General features: G+C 35.4%; 1 protein-coding gene across 1 annotated transcript in view; it reads right to left on the bottom strand.

The window, feature by feature from the left end:
- Positions 1–843: 843 nt before the first annotated feature.
- Positions 844–15,250, bottom strand: part of FAM155A (family with sequence similarity 155 member A) — a 658,250-nt gene continuing 643,843 nt past the window's right edge. Inside the window, exon 3 of the mRNA XM_037800531.1 lies at positions 844–3,093. Within this exon, the coding sequence (XP_037656459.1) occupies positions 2,804–3,093 (290 nt within the window). The 3' untranslated portion in view covers positions 844–2,803. The remainder of the gene's footprint in view (positions 3,094–15,250) is intronic.

Genomic DNA, 15,250 nt, shown 5'->3' with positions numbered 1-15,250 from the left:
TGACTCTTGAAGACGATTGTATAACAATGTAGATTACAAGGGGTGACAGTGTGATTGTGAAAACCTTGTGGATTGCACTCCCTTTATCCAGTGTATGGATGGATGAGTAGAAAAATGGGGACAAAAACTAAATGAAAAATAAGGTGGGATGGGGGGGGATGGTTTGGGTGTTCTTTTTTACTTTTATTTTTTTTATTATTATTCTGATTCTTTCTGGTGTAAGGAAAGTGTTCAAAAATAGATTGAGGTGATGAACACACACTATATGATGGTACTGTGAACAGCTGACTGTACACCATGGATATTGTATGGTATGTGAATATAGCTCAATAAAACTGAATTTAAAAAAAAGAAAAAAGAAACGGGTTGTTGAATGGCCTTTGCACAGCAGAGGTAGATAAAGGTTAGAGCAAACTTTTTCCTGGCCATATACACTTAGAGTAGTTAAGAGGTCTGTTGAACAAGAGCTCACCTAGGTTCCCTTAGGAATACCTCATCACCCATTACTTCACTGTCCAGTTATAGCTCCTCTGTTGCTGCGTCCCTCCCAATCCCATTGAAATCTATACTCCACCACTAGTCAAGGCTTTCAAAACATTCATTCCTACAAGTGTTAAACAGTTGCAACAATTTAATTCAGTTAATGCCCCCCCCAGCCATTCACACACCCATTTGTGTCCTCAGAAAAAGAACACAGGTCCATAAATTAAAATAATGTGCCTCTATACGTGTGCATATGTCAGTGTATTTGCATTTGCATGATAAAAGTTTTTAAAAAGGAACAAAAACTAGAGAATTTTGCATTTTTGGTGTTTTTTTTTTTTTTTTTGTATTTGTGCAGACCGTCTTAGGATTTTCAGTCTCAACAAAACACTATTAAAACAAAGAATCTAGTAAAATATTTGTGCATGTACTGCTAAACAATTCTAGCAATTTTATTAAGCAATACCTTTATTATTTTTGAATATTCTTAACAGACTGGAACAAAACATTTTTTATTCAAAACAAAATATGCATATTGTACGCATGTCACAGGGTTAAGTATGATGCAGAGGTTAAAGTCTGTTTGAACAAAAACAAACGCCTGGGGGAATTTCATAGCTATAAAGTTAATAACTAAATTTTGTTCGCTAAGAGGACCTTTTCTGTAGTTTTCCTTCATCTCCCAGCTACACAGCAAACATATCTGAAGTGCACTTCCCAAGTGTAGTTAGAGAATAGGAAGGAATGTAAAGTGTTTTTTTTTTAATTATTTGTTTTGTTTTGTTTTTTTAAAAACAGCCCTTATTAACTCTTCCTTCCACTGATTCTACTGTAAACTCATAAATGCCTTTTTTTAAGAAAGCAAATTCATATACACTCAGCAGGTGAAATGTTTCCACACACAAAAATACAAACAGGGTGATCAGACTTCTCTTTTCCTCAACTACCTAGAGCATGTTAGAGAGATAAAGTTTTGCACTGTGATGAAAATGGCTGATCTAGTTAATTTTTTTTTAAAAAGAAATTGTTCCTCTGTGATAATGTAGAATTGCATACTCTTTATAACTGGAATAATTTTAAATCATTTGTTGGGGAAATACATAAAATTGTATCTATTCCCTACACTGCAGATGTTTGAACATTTCTAGTATCTCTTCCACACCAATAAAGGAGGAAAAGAAGTCCAGATTGTTTCCTCAGTCTCTTTGTTCCCATTACAATGGCCAGAATTTGCTCGTATACTACTGCAAAAGAACTGAAACCACAATGATAGCCAACTTCAAGTCTCTAAGGGAAGGACTGCTAACTCATCACATCCCAATTCCAGACAGCTGCTCCCGTTCAACTGACCAGCGAAAAAGGACTGGACCTTTTGGAAACGGGGGACTGGAAGAAAGCAGTTCATTATAGTTTTTTTCCTTTATTTTATTTTCAACATAAAAAGAAAAAAAGTGTTAACTGTCCGATTCCACCTATTATGGAGAACACTTGTTTGTTCAGCTAAAAAGGACCCCCTCCAGGCCCCCTTGGTTCCGCTCAGTTGCGAGTTTGTGCAGCAGTGGCTCAGAGGCCCGCCGGAGCGTGCACGCCCATTCACTGTGATTACACAGACAGAAGCAAGCGGATGTTGTCTGCTTAAGGGGACGAGAAGAGGACAAGAAAAGGAAGGGTCCGGAAGGGGCCGGAAGAGGCATTTGGGATTCATGGGCAGAAGGGAGAGGTAGGGGATTTTTTTTTATTTATTTTTTATTTTTTTATTGTTGTTTCCTTTTTTTTTTTTTTGTCTTTTTTTGAGTTTTTGTTATTTTTTTTGTTGCTGTTTTTTGCTATACCATGAGGTCATAGCAATCATTCCTCTAATAGAAACTGACAGGACATAGAAGACAGAACTATCTGATGAACACACACAAATGACTAGAAATATATATATATATAGAGAGAGAGAGAGACAGTGAAAAGACTTAGTTTACCTCTGAGAAACCATCCCCCAAAATAAATCCTGTATTAACAAGTGCAAAAAAAAGAAAAACAAAACAAAACAAATAAACCAAAATCAAAACGAAAGCAAATAAAACCTCCAAACATTAAAACACAGTGTATAAAATGGTGTGAGAAATTTAAGTCACTTTACAGCCTTTTAGTCAATAAAAAGCTGTGTGTGTGTCCTTGTTTGGATTCAGGCCCATCTTTTTAAATTTTACCCTAAAGGCCTTGCAAGAAGTAATTAGAGGGTAAAAGCACCCAGTTTCTGTTACATTTGACAGCAGTTACTTTCTTCATGGTAGGCCAGCCATTTCTCTGGTGGCATTTGGTCTTTCCATTATTCCTCGTTGGCTGAGTTTTCTTCCAGTGTGTTAATGCCTCCGAAGCTCAGTCCCGTTGTGTTCTGTGCTGCTGAAGCTGTGAGTACTGTATGCAAGAGAATCAGGACAAGAACGCACAGTTTGAGTCTGCTGTTGCACAGTCTCGTTGCTGATGACACTGTGAGCGATGTCCTGTGACAGGAGTCACTTTTTTCTACCGTCCCTTTGGATAGGTTATTTGATTGTTCTTCTCTCCTGACGTCACAGCATTCTGGTTCATCATTGGTTAGAAAGGTTTCATAGAGCCCTGTAGGATTAAAAAAAAAAAAAAAAAGTAGAGGGTTAAAAGAGATCAAAGACATACAGGAAGGAGTTCCTAGCAGAACAAACCTGCTACTTTAAAATTCTGAGCCACAAAATCTTGCAAGCAATTAAATATTTTTTAAAGGAAAGAAGAGTCAACACACTCTGGATAATAGTCAATAATTATGTCAAACCAGTATTTCATGTTCCTCAATTGTTCTTCTATCTTCCTGCTTGTCATAGCATCAAAGTTCTGGGTTGTGATGAATACAGAATAAAAGATTTCATTAGGTTGAATCAGAACTTGAGGCTCTGGATCATCTTGGTGGCCAAGTAGATTCAATCATCCTTTCTCTTTAATAGGAATGTGATTAATTCATGCAACTCATTAAGTAACATTAACTAGTTTTACTAAGTGAAATGACCAATCAATCATAACAGTAAGTATAGGCACCACATTTACTCATCATTTCCTTTCACAAACCTCAAGCATGTCTTATATCCCCCTGTCTTGGTGAATGCACATAAGAACCAACTACATGTCCAAGGGAGTCAGTTCCTTTTGATTTACTTTATAAATATTTCCCATATTCTTCCGTTTGCCATTCTACTCTATGACTGCCTAAATTGAAGCCTTCATTATCTTTTTCTTGGACCATTACAGAAGGAGTGTCTCTGCTTTTCACCTTGTCCTCTTCCAGCCTATCCTCTGAAATTGTCTTTCAGTGATTATCTATTTCTCACTTGCTCTCTTTTCTTCCTTCCTCTCCAAATCTCTTCTCTTTCTCGTCCTCCCTTCTTTTTTACCTCCCTCCTCTAAAATACATATTGTTCCTTTAAAAAAAATGATAAATGCATATTTTGGAAACTTTCAAAGTTGTGAAAAAAATAAAACCACATTCACTGATTTTCTGTAACTTTTCCTATCCTGTTTCTCTCCGTACTAACTTTAATGTTTTTTAGGTAGTTGTATAAGCCATTTGTGTCCTATTTTTTTCACTGGAGGGAAACATTTTCTTATGGGTGTTAGAATGAATTTTCTACACAAATTTTATCATGTTACTCTTATGCTTGAAAAACTTGGAAATGGGGACATTGATAGAGATGCTGTAAGGATTAAATAGGATTTTGTATGTAAAGTGCTTGACTCAGTGTCTAGCACATAGAAAAGACTTGAAGCATTTGGCTACTGTTAATACCTATCAATGGTGTCTCACTGCCTCCATCTAAATAATATAATCTAGAAAAAACCCTTCCTCTCTCTCCAGACTCATCTCTCAATGTTTCAGCCATCCTGAACCACTGGCTCTTTCCATTGGTTCTTTCATCCATATCTGAATGTGTGATGCTTTCACCCATATGTGTAGAACTGCTCAAGTTGCTTTTTCTGCCTGGAATTTCCTCCCTCAACTCATCTACCTGCACCTCATTTATCCTTCAAGTACTGATCAAAGGACATCCCCTATATGAAACCTTGATTCACAGTCCTCGGTTATTAGTGCATTTTTAATAACTCTTCCATACAGCAATTATTACTTTTTTTCTTTTATCTCAAGTGCTCATTTTCATGTCAATTTCCCTACTCATCTGTCAACTGAAAAGCAAGGACTCTAGACTCTCAGCATTGCAATCCCAATATGAAGCAAATTACTTGAATAAAATAGCTATTTAATGAGGCTTCATTACATGAATAAAACTCAATTTATATGTAGTTAATAAAAAAGAAACTATTCAATCATAAATTGTGCACTTCAATCTTCAATTTCCTTTAACTTAATGACCAAGATATCCTTATAACGATGCTTACAATATTCATTTCTTCTTAGGCATTCAAAGGTAAACTTCACCTTCGCCTAGGTAGAATATGGAAAAAAAACTGAATTAATGAGGTCTGCAGCACTGACATTTTTATTGTATGATATTTTCTTTTTTTTGTATAAGCTACCTCACTGGTAAACTAATCATTTATTGAAGAACACGTTTTCCAATATTATAGTCTACAAAGAATACTGTCTATACTTAGGATTATAAGAATAGAAATCTAAAGGTCATTTAGATCAACATTTAAGAATGTTAGTAGATTATGTTTAACAATGACATCCAAGTAGGAAGCTTGTCCAAAGTTGCTTAGAAGCTGGCTTGCTTATTTATAGCTCAAGCCACTTAAGAAAGAATACAGCAGTTCATTCAGGTCAATAAATGAATCCTTCTTTTTGACTGGCAAATGTAATACTCTTCTCCTATCCATCTTTTAAATAAACATTTCTATTCAGAGTTATACATGCACATTTATTAGTCAAATAATTCCACAAGGTATTTTACAGAATTAAAAAAAAAAAAATCCCTCCACCTCCCCCATCCCAAATTCTTCCTTTTCACAGGCAAATAAGTGCACTTCTTTTAGCTGTTTATGCATTTGCTGCAATTCTGTAAAAAGCATGTTTTATGCTTTTCTTGATTTTTCATTTTTTTGGCATTGTTTATAGGCTTCCCACTAGGAAATATGAGGATAAAACCTTCTTTCCCCACTCCTTGCCATTGCTATACCATTACCCATTCCTCCATATGTAGTAAGATTAATTTCAGCATTCCCATTATTAGGATGATGTTAACCCTATTCTTAGCTGTGAGCCACATAGTCAACTCTAGTTTTCCACTCCTGTACTACTTTCTGATTTCCCCAGAGCTAATAATAATCTTGTAGTTTTCTATGTACTTACTAATTCAACTCCAAATACTTTGCCAGTTGTTTCAATTGTATCAGGAGTTCTATCAGTTGCATCCTCCTAAGAAATATCTTCCAGAACGTCTTGCCATCTGGAATGGATAATTTCATTCCTGGTGTGAAGCTACCAGCCTGGCAACTCCATTGAACCATCATCTTGTTGTCTCTTTCCTGTGTTAGATTTCCTGTTTCCTTTATCTTATGTTCCCTGTTTCTCATTTTGATGGACTGCAACTTCTAGTATCTTCATAAGGAAAAACACATGATGGTAAATTTCTGACATGTATGGCTAAACTGTATTTATTCTACCTCATATTTAATTGATTGTTAGTCTGGGCATGGAATCCTAGTTTAGAAATTATTAGCTTCCAGATTTACTCAAGCATTACTCCATATTTTAGTTGTTGGATCTCCAGGGCCTGTCCTTTAATTTTCTTATCTCATCTCTCCTATTTTACATCCTTTCATCTTTTTTCTCTTCTTTCCAGAGGAGGTGGTGAGCTTTATGTGTAATAATTTTATGAAAATTTTCACTTTTTTTTCCTATTATGCTTTAATTTCTAAGAGCTACTTTATGTCCTCTGAATGTTGCCTTTTTTGAAGTGATTGTTCTCATTTCATGGTTGCAATATATTCTTTTATCTCTCAAAGATATGAACAGTACTCTTATTTATAGTATTTGATTGATTGCTGAGGCTGTGTTTTCTCCAAGTTACTATTTTTCTTTGTTTTGTCTCCTGTTTTTTCACGTGGGGAAGGCTTTGCACAAATGTTGGCTTATCCCTAATTGTCTGCCCATATTAAAGAGCATTTGGGTACCTAAGTGGTGGTGTTCTCTGTGAGTTGTACTGTAGGATGACCTGCCTGAGCTGTTTGATGGAGGAACTTTTAAAACTCTTTCTTTAGGGTTTATCAGAATCCCCAGGAAAGTCTATCCAATATCTGCCCAGGAGGGTGAAGGCTGGGCTGCCAGTTTAGGTGGGACATGGCTAGAGATAGGGGAGGGTTGGCTGTCAGTACACATGCATCCAACTAATCCCCTTTTTCAGTACATCCCCCCACCCACCCTGAGCTCCTCCTTGTGTCACACAGTCCAACAATAGTTTCTTTAACTATCTCCTAAAGAGAGCTCCCCTCTCCAAAGACATGTACCTCCAGTCTTTTTTTTGGGGGGTGGGGGAGAGGAAATCAGTATGCTGTAGGGTAAGGAATGGGATATGAGAATCTGACTGCTTATTAAACAGACTTTCACCCAGTCCTCTTCATTCATCCTCTCCTCCAAAGTATCTTGTGTTGTCAATTTCTGTGTCTGGGGTGAGTCTTGTATGCAAATCTGTTTGACTCTGTTTCCTCCTTGCTGGTTTAGCATTAGATTTTCTGTTTCGATAAATGCTTTAGCATGCATTAATTTTCTTTCCAGATTCTAAGAGGTTATTGTCTCTTGATCCACTCTATCCTTTCGGATTTATGCCTTAAAAATTTCCTTTTCTGCTGGAACTTACCTGAAAAACTTCATTGCTCTTTTCTCGACAACTTCTGTTGTTTCCTAAACTCTGATAGATGCCTGTTTTTCTGTCAGGTGTATTTGTGAATGAGCAAGGCTATCCAGACTTCGGAGGTCAGTATTTCTGTTGTGTTGGTGGACGTGCCTGGCCCAGAGGTCGCGTGGGACCCAGGCTCTCAGTCCCTCTGCTCCCACTGGAGTCCCCAGTGGAGTTCCTCTCCAGAAACTGCCCTCGGCTGAAGAAGCAGGCTTGCTGACACCGCTTCACAGGTATCTTTCCCCAGAGGCCTCCCCAAGTAACCACCTGCATGCAGGCTCCTTCTCAGAGCCGCTCTCCTCGGGAGCCTACCTATAGCAGCTTACTCCACCTCACCATTCAGTGAAATAAGAATGATATGCTAGAAGACATTTTAAACTGAAAATAGATTCTCAAACAATTATCTAATTGCACAAAAGTGTAGGTGATTGTGATTAGGAAAGAAAAAAGGCAAATTTTCAGTTAGTGAAAAGTTCTGATATATTTTCCTTAAAATATGTTTAATTTGAAATCTCTAATGAATCATTACCTGCTATTTGATATTGAATAATGATTATGATGATGATGAAAATAAATCTCCTAGTACCAACCGTATAGAGTTTTTGTGAAGATTAAATGATATAATATTTGGCAAATTGTAAAGTCCAATATAATATTATTACTCCTTTTATAAGTTGGAATACATAGTAGAATCAGAATTTATGATTCAGAAGGACTTTAAAGACAGCCTAATTCAACTTCTTTTTGTTTTTTCAATTTTTCTAAGCCAACCAAAGAAAAACTTCATTTTGGTCATTGTTTGGTCATCAAAACAATTCAGTTTGGTCATTATAAATGTTATCTAAGCAGAGGTAAATGAAATATTGCTACTTTTTACAAGGAAATCCTTAGAATAAACACATGATATTATTTACATATAATTCTTCACTATCTCAGCAATTTTTCTTTATCCATTTGTAAGTCGAGGAACGAATGAGACTAATTTTTCTAATATTTGAACTAATAAGATTCCTGTAAATATTTTTGAAATATCTGATTGCAAAATATTTAGACAAAAAGTAAAGTAAAAAGAAGGGGAAAATCACCCAAAATAGAGTTCTTTGTACCAATTTTTAATTTTATTTTTTGAAACTTTTTTTGCAATTTTTCCATGAGTTTGAATTATTTCAAAATAAAAATATTATGAAAAAAGTTACCCAAAAAATCACCCAAAATATAACTTCTGAGGATGAAAAACAAAAAACTTAAAAACAACTGGAATTTGTTTTTACAGCCTTTTTTATTAATGTTGATACATATACACACACACACATACTACATACATATAATTTATAATATCATATATTTAGCATGTGAGATTATATTTTGCATTGTTATTCTTTATTTGATTTGCTAGTATTCATACTTTGCATGTCTATAACTGAGATTTTAATATATATTTTAGAAATAGCAATTTTCATATTTTTAAAATCTCTAGAAGAGTTTATATAGCATGGAAATTACAAGCTTTTCTGGGTCTAATTTCTTCCTTGAAAATAATTAAAAAATTTTTCCTTTTTCATGGTTATTAATTTGTCAAGGTTGTTTTGTGTTAATTTTGATAATTTATCCTTCTCTAAAACTAGCTTGCTTTACTGAGAGTATTAAATTTATTAATTTTGAGCTGTACATCAAATGATCTCATTTTAACACTCTTAATTTGTCTATATTCCTTTCCTCATTGTTCATATTTTATTTTCATTTTATCTCTATTTTTGGTCCTTTATTAGACTTCCAAGTTTTTTTTCTCTCTTACTTGTATTATAAAAGAAACAGCTCTTGGACATGTCAATATTTATTTTGTTTTCTAATGTATGAATTTCTTTATTTATGTCAGTTCCTTTATATTCTATTTAACTTTTTTTATTATTCTCCTTATAACCATATTGAATTAAATGACAGTTTGCTCATTGAAGTTAACCTTTACGCAATAAGTAAAACATTTATTGCTCTAAATTTCCATTTGAGAATACCTTTAGCCAATTCTCTTATATTTTTATATACAGCAATTTCACATTTTCTGTACTTGCAATTCATATTTCCTTTTGAATCTAAATAATATAAGAGGGTGTAATTTTATTGCTTTATTCTTACTTAGTTCAAGTGCCGTCTAGGACTGACTGGGATCTCTGGGTTCCAATTCCACATTCCTGGTAAAGCAAATCTGATTATCTTGTTTAACTTGTCCATACCAGTATAGTGCATTTTCCTACAGTAAAAATGTAGACACACATGCTGATCCACTCTCTTTGAAAGAGAAGTGTGACATCAGTCTTCTTCTCCCCAGTCAAATATATTATTTTTTCCCTTGGAGTTTTAGGACATTTTCTTCATTCTCAAAATTTAAGAGTCTTTGGAATTGGGTCTAATTTCTTAAATTTTGCCTGAATAGGAGGAACCAGTTATATCTGCAATGGAGAGTAATCTTAAGCTCAGGAAAGATATTTTCTATTATTTCTTTGATTCTTTTTTTAGTTTATTTTGTATGTTTTCATATTTATCACATTCCCTCTCATCATTTTTATATTCTTGGTCTCTGTCATGGACCTTGCCTGCATTCTTGGAGCATTCATTAAGCATGCCCCCCACTTTGCTTATTCTAATCTCTATTTGGTCGATTATTCGTAAATTATCTTTTTGCCAACTTTTATTCCTTTGCATGGTACTATTTTTTCTTATCTACTCCATTTTTATGTATACCTGCATTCCAGTTAAATACCCTTTTCACTCTTCATCTCTTGTCTGAGTGGATTTGTCCTAGAAGTTTCTTGAGCGTTACCTAAAATTACCCTTGCAATAACCTTGTAATTATCATGTAGTAACTTTTTTCAAATATATACTGACTTAGTTTTCCAGTCTGCTATGACAAATAAACAATAAAAATTTATTGCTTACAGTTTTGAAGCTAGAAGTCCAAACTTGAGGCATCAGCCAGCTGATGCTTTCTCCCTGAAGTCTGTAATATTCCGGGGCTGGCTGCCAGCAGTCTTTGGAGTTACTTGGCTTGTACCCCTGCCTTGCATCTCATGGCAGTGTTTTTCTCCTTTCTCTTTTGGGTTCCTGCTGAGTTCCAGGCTCCTCTCTGTGGCTTTCTCCGACTAACTGCATCAGAAAGGCCTCCAGTAATCCAGATTATAGACCACCCTCATTCAATTGGGCCACACTTAAAATAACATCTTCAAAAGGTCCTATTTACAGTGGGTTCATACCCACAGGGATATGGATTAAAAACATGTCTAAACTGGGCTACATAATTAAAACTACCACATATGCTATCGTCCTGCCTCTTAAAATCTGTTTTCCTTCTTTTATGTAAAGAAAATTTTATTAGGCTCCATATTTCATTTTCTGTGTATTCATCTTTGAACAGAGATTTTTATCTTTTTGTCTCCAAAACTATTCAGAGTGGTTATGTTTAATACACACTGTGATGGTTAGGTTCATGTGTCAACTTGGCCAGGTGACCCAGCTGTCTGGTCAAGCAAACACTGGCCTAACAATTGCTGTGAGGATGTTTGAGGCTGGTTAATAAACCAACAGGCTGGTTTATTAAATCATCAGTCAATTGACTGCAGCTGTGACTGATGACTCATGAAAGGCATTGCCTTCCACAATGAGAGAATGCAATTGGCTGGATTTAATCCAATTAATCAGTTGAAGACTTATAAGCAAGACAGATAGAGGACCTTCACTTCTTTTTCGGCTGCCCAGTGAAGCATTTCCTGAGGAGTTCGTCGAAGTTGCCGGTTCCTTTCCTGAGGAGTTCATCAAACACGTTCGTCGAAGACCCCAGTTCATTTCCTGAGGAGTTTGTCGAAGTTGTCAGTTCATTTCCTGAGGAGTTCATCAGACATCTTCCTAGGAGTTGACAGTTTGTTGACAGCTCTACCGAATTTGGACTCGTGCACACCCACAGTTGCGTGAGTCACTTTTACAATTTGATAATCAGAGACACCTCTCATTGATTCTGTTTCCCTAGAGAACCCTAACTAACACACATACACACACACACGCACACACACACCTCACTCACTCTTAGGATTTTAAGTGGTTAAGAGTGGTAAGGGATCCAATGTTATAGGCAAGCCTTCCCAAGTTAGCTGTCTTCCCTGAATTTTTCTCTGATATATTTGATACTGGATGCAGGCTTTCAAACTGATGAAGTCTCACTTTGCCCTGATGCTCCCCACTCTGCTGTTTTGAATGCTCTTGATCAGCTTAAGGAAATACAGGAGACTGCTCCCCAATTCCATCTCAACTCATCCTCATGGTTTAGAGCCATTCTTCTCCAAATAATGACTTTGTGTGATCACAGGTCCCCCTTCAAAGTGTCCACACTTCTTTCTTAGAGGGGAAAATCACAAGTGAGTGCTCAGTGTGTGTTTTAGTTTCCAAGGCTGCTCAAGCAAATACCATGAAGTGGGTCCACTTTATTTGCTCACTGGTTTGAGGCTGAAAGAAAGTCCAAATCAAGGTGTCATCACGGCAATGCTTTTTCCCTGAAGACTGTGGCATTCTGGGGCTGGCTGCCATGATCCATGGTCTTTAGTTTGTCACATAGCAAAGCAGATGGCAGCCTTTCCTGGTCTCTCCCTTTTCTCCCAGGTTCCCCTGATGTTCAGCTTCTGGCTGCTCCCTCTGTGGCTTTCTCTCCCTCCATCTGAATTTCATTCTCTTATAAAGGACTCCAGTGATAGCATGGAGATCCTTCCTGATTGAGGTGGGCCACACTTTAACTGAAGTAGCCTCATCAAAAAGTCACACTTACAATGGGTTCACACCCACAGGAATGGATTAGATTTAAGAACATGGTTTTCTGGGGGTACATACAGCTTGAAACCAACCACAGTGTGTTTCAATCTGACCCAATTCCCATTCCTCTTGAAGAAATTTGTCAGTTACTTGCATGGAGATGGGACCCTTTTCAGCCATCTAGGATTTTCATATTCCCTTGGTTATTTTCATTTTTCTCAGAAGTGGGGCAGTCAGGTGCTTCTCTATATATTGACCATTACTTTCAACTCCTTTTTTTTAAACTATCAGACTTGGTAAAAGGGCTAATGATAAGACTGAAGAGTAATCTTTTGCTACACCCATCTAGGATAGTTTTGTCAAAACACATTTTCATAATGGAAAAAAATAAACATTTTGAATGTAAACTTGGAATACTATTAATCAGAAACTTTTACTATGTGCATGGAAATAAAAATTCAAAAGTACCAAAGAATGTGAAATGAAAGTACAAATTATCTTTCCTTCTCTTTCGTCCCCTTCTCTAGGAATAAACACTTCTGATAATTTCCATTTAAAAAGAAAATGTTGTGAGTGCTTACTTTCATAATTCTAAATAATATACACATCTATTTTTTAAACTATTGGTTTTAATAAGTAGCTACCTATTCTCAACAAAGAAAGCTGAGGAAATTTGCAGGAGGGAGCTACAGTTCTTTCCTACCCCATTAATTGCCAAATTCAAGCAGCCATTACTTTTGTTCTACCATTATAGTTGTTCTATAAAGTTACTTTTGAAAATTAAAAGAAAAAAAACAAGGTTGTTAGAGTTCATTTGATCCCATTTTACTAAAGTAATATTCAAAGGAATGTATTTCAAATATTAGGTAAAATAGATTCTCACTTCTTATGTTTTAATGATTGATAGAAATCAGGAAAATCTTAGATAGCTTTATATTTGACTCATTATTTTCTTGCACATGTTTTCCTAAGATTCCAATTGTCTTTCATTTCTCACATAGTCATAAGAAATATACCTTCACCTGACATCACTAAGTCATCCAGTTTCATAATTGTACCAATGTAAGTGTTACATAAATATAAACAGGCTGGTTTTTTTTTGTTGCAAGATATTCTATTAGGGATTATTTTCACTACACCATTAACATTGGGATCCTATGTTGTCCTCTTTCTTGGATTCCTCTTTTGTTCCACTGGGGTAAAACTTTAAATAATATTTCAGATGGGATATGTGGAAGGCAAACATTCAAGGCCTTTCAGATCTAATTTAAAAATAAAACAAACTTCATTCTCCTATTTGAAAAATGTTTTATCTGGGTATAGGATCCTAGATTTACAATGTTGTCATGTAATAAATTTAGAGACACCACTTCATTGTGTCCTAGTGTCTAGTGTTGTGGGTGAGAACTCTGGTTGTATTTGTTTTCTATTGTAAAAAATCACCACAAATTTGGAAGCTTAAAACAACACCCATTTATTTCTCACATTTCTATAGTTCAGAAGTCTAACAGGGTTGGCCAGTTTCTCTGCTTTTTGTTTTATAAGGCTGAAATCAAGGTGTTGGCAGGGTCGTGTTCCTTTCTAGAGACAGAGGAAACCGAGATTCACAGCCTTCTCAGAGAGCTCCTCCAAAGTCTTTAGAAAGTAGATACCTGTTTTGTTTTTTTTTTTGTGGGCAAACACCACCATTACATACATAGGAATGGGGACAGTCAGTCTGTTCAGATGTCTACCGATAGTCTTTAATCCATCAGATTAAAGCTTTTTTGTTATTTTGCTTTCTGTACTTCCCCCAAACAAATCCTGATCCTGAAAGGGCCTTCTGCTGTGGTCTTTTTTAGTGCCTGCTCTAAAGACTCGCTGAACTCTGGTTGTATTCTAAAATGGTCCATCTGCCTTTTCTATAATTTTTTAAAGTTTCAGTTCTAATAGCTGTCCCACTTTCTAGATTTTATTGCTTCTATGATGTATCACATTTTGTAGTTTTACTTCAACATAAATAGATTTTGGAGATGGATGGGAGGTAAAATTTTGGCTTCAATTTGCCAGCTTGAACCAAAAGTCACATTCATATTTAAATGCATTGATTTACTCATTACCAAAACAGTTGTTATCATGTAAATCCTAACTTAGTGTTGCAGAAAATAATTTTTGAAATTAGTGTTTTAACTTTAATATCTCATCATTTTATATTTGTTACAAGTCATTTCATATGAATATAATATAGATTTTGTTTAAAGATAAAATACAAAAGCAGAACCAGTATCCAAACAGTATCCACTTTTTTTACAAAGGGTAAAAATAATAAAAGAAACACTCTCTAGATGGTTTTCTAATTTTCTAGGGTTATTTTCTAGTTGAACAGGTGAAACAATACAAAATGAGTTGATCTAAAAAAAACAGAAAAATCTCTAAATAGCAGTGACCTGTAGAAAGAATTAGAGATATTTGTCTTACAGCAATCTTTTTTAAGCAAGGGAAAATTTTAATTAGGAAATACATTTGAAATAGGGTTGTTTTGCTGTGGGGAGGCATGGGGCAGGTGTAACAGATCTGTAGTGTTGTATAAAGGCTAATGTCACTATTACAGTAAGCTTAACATTAACAGCATTATATTATTTTACTTCTTATTGACATTGTTGAGAATAAGGTCTATCCCTCCACTCCATCCTTGTATTCTCAGTATCTAGCAGGCTGCTTGTCCCCTAAAGAACAATTAAGTGTTTGTTTAATGGGGCAAGGGAAAAGAAATAATGTTCTAATGTCTTGAGTTGTAACAGAATGTCACAATGATTGAATACATTAAATCACAAAGAACACAGATGTAACACAATAGTAAAATGTAATGCAAGTACACATATCAGGAAGAAAAGTGATACAGACCCTTAATAAAGACCTGTAAAGGACATTCAGAGCCTAAGGCTAACTGCACATTAGGTGGAATATCAATTGTTCTAAAAACTGAAAATTATACTAAATACAATTAAAATCAAAGGCCCATATTAAAATGGCAGAGAAGTTCTACAAAGAATTCACTCATTCATTAAGACCATAAGCTAAGTTAAGGAATAAATTAGGCATTTGAAATGTCTTGACGCTAAGCA

This window comes from Choloepus didactylus, chromosome 12, assembly GCF_015220235.1.
Source record: "Choloepus didactylus isolate mChoDid1 chromosome 12, mChoDid1.pri, whole genome shotgun sequence".
NCBI classification, from domain to species: Eukaryota; Metazoa; Chordata; class Mammalia; order Pilosa; family Megalonychidae; genus Choloepus; species Choloepus didactylus.
The sequence above is the reverse complement of the archived record's forward strand: the minus strand, read 5'-3'. Positions and strand labels throughout refer to the sequence as shown.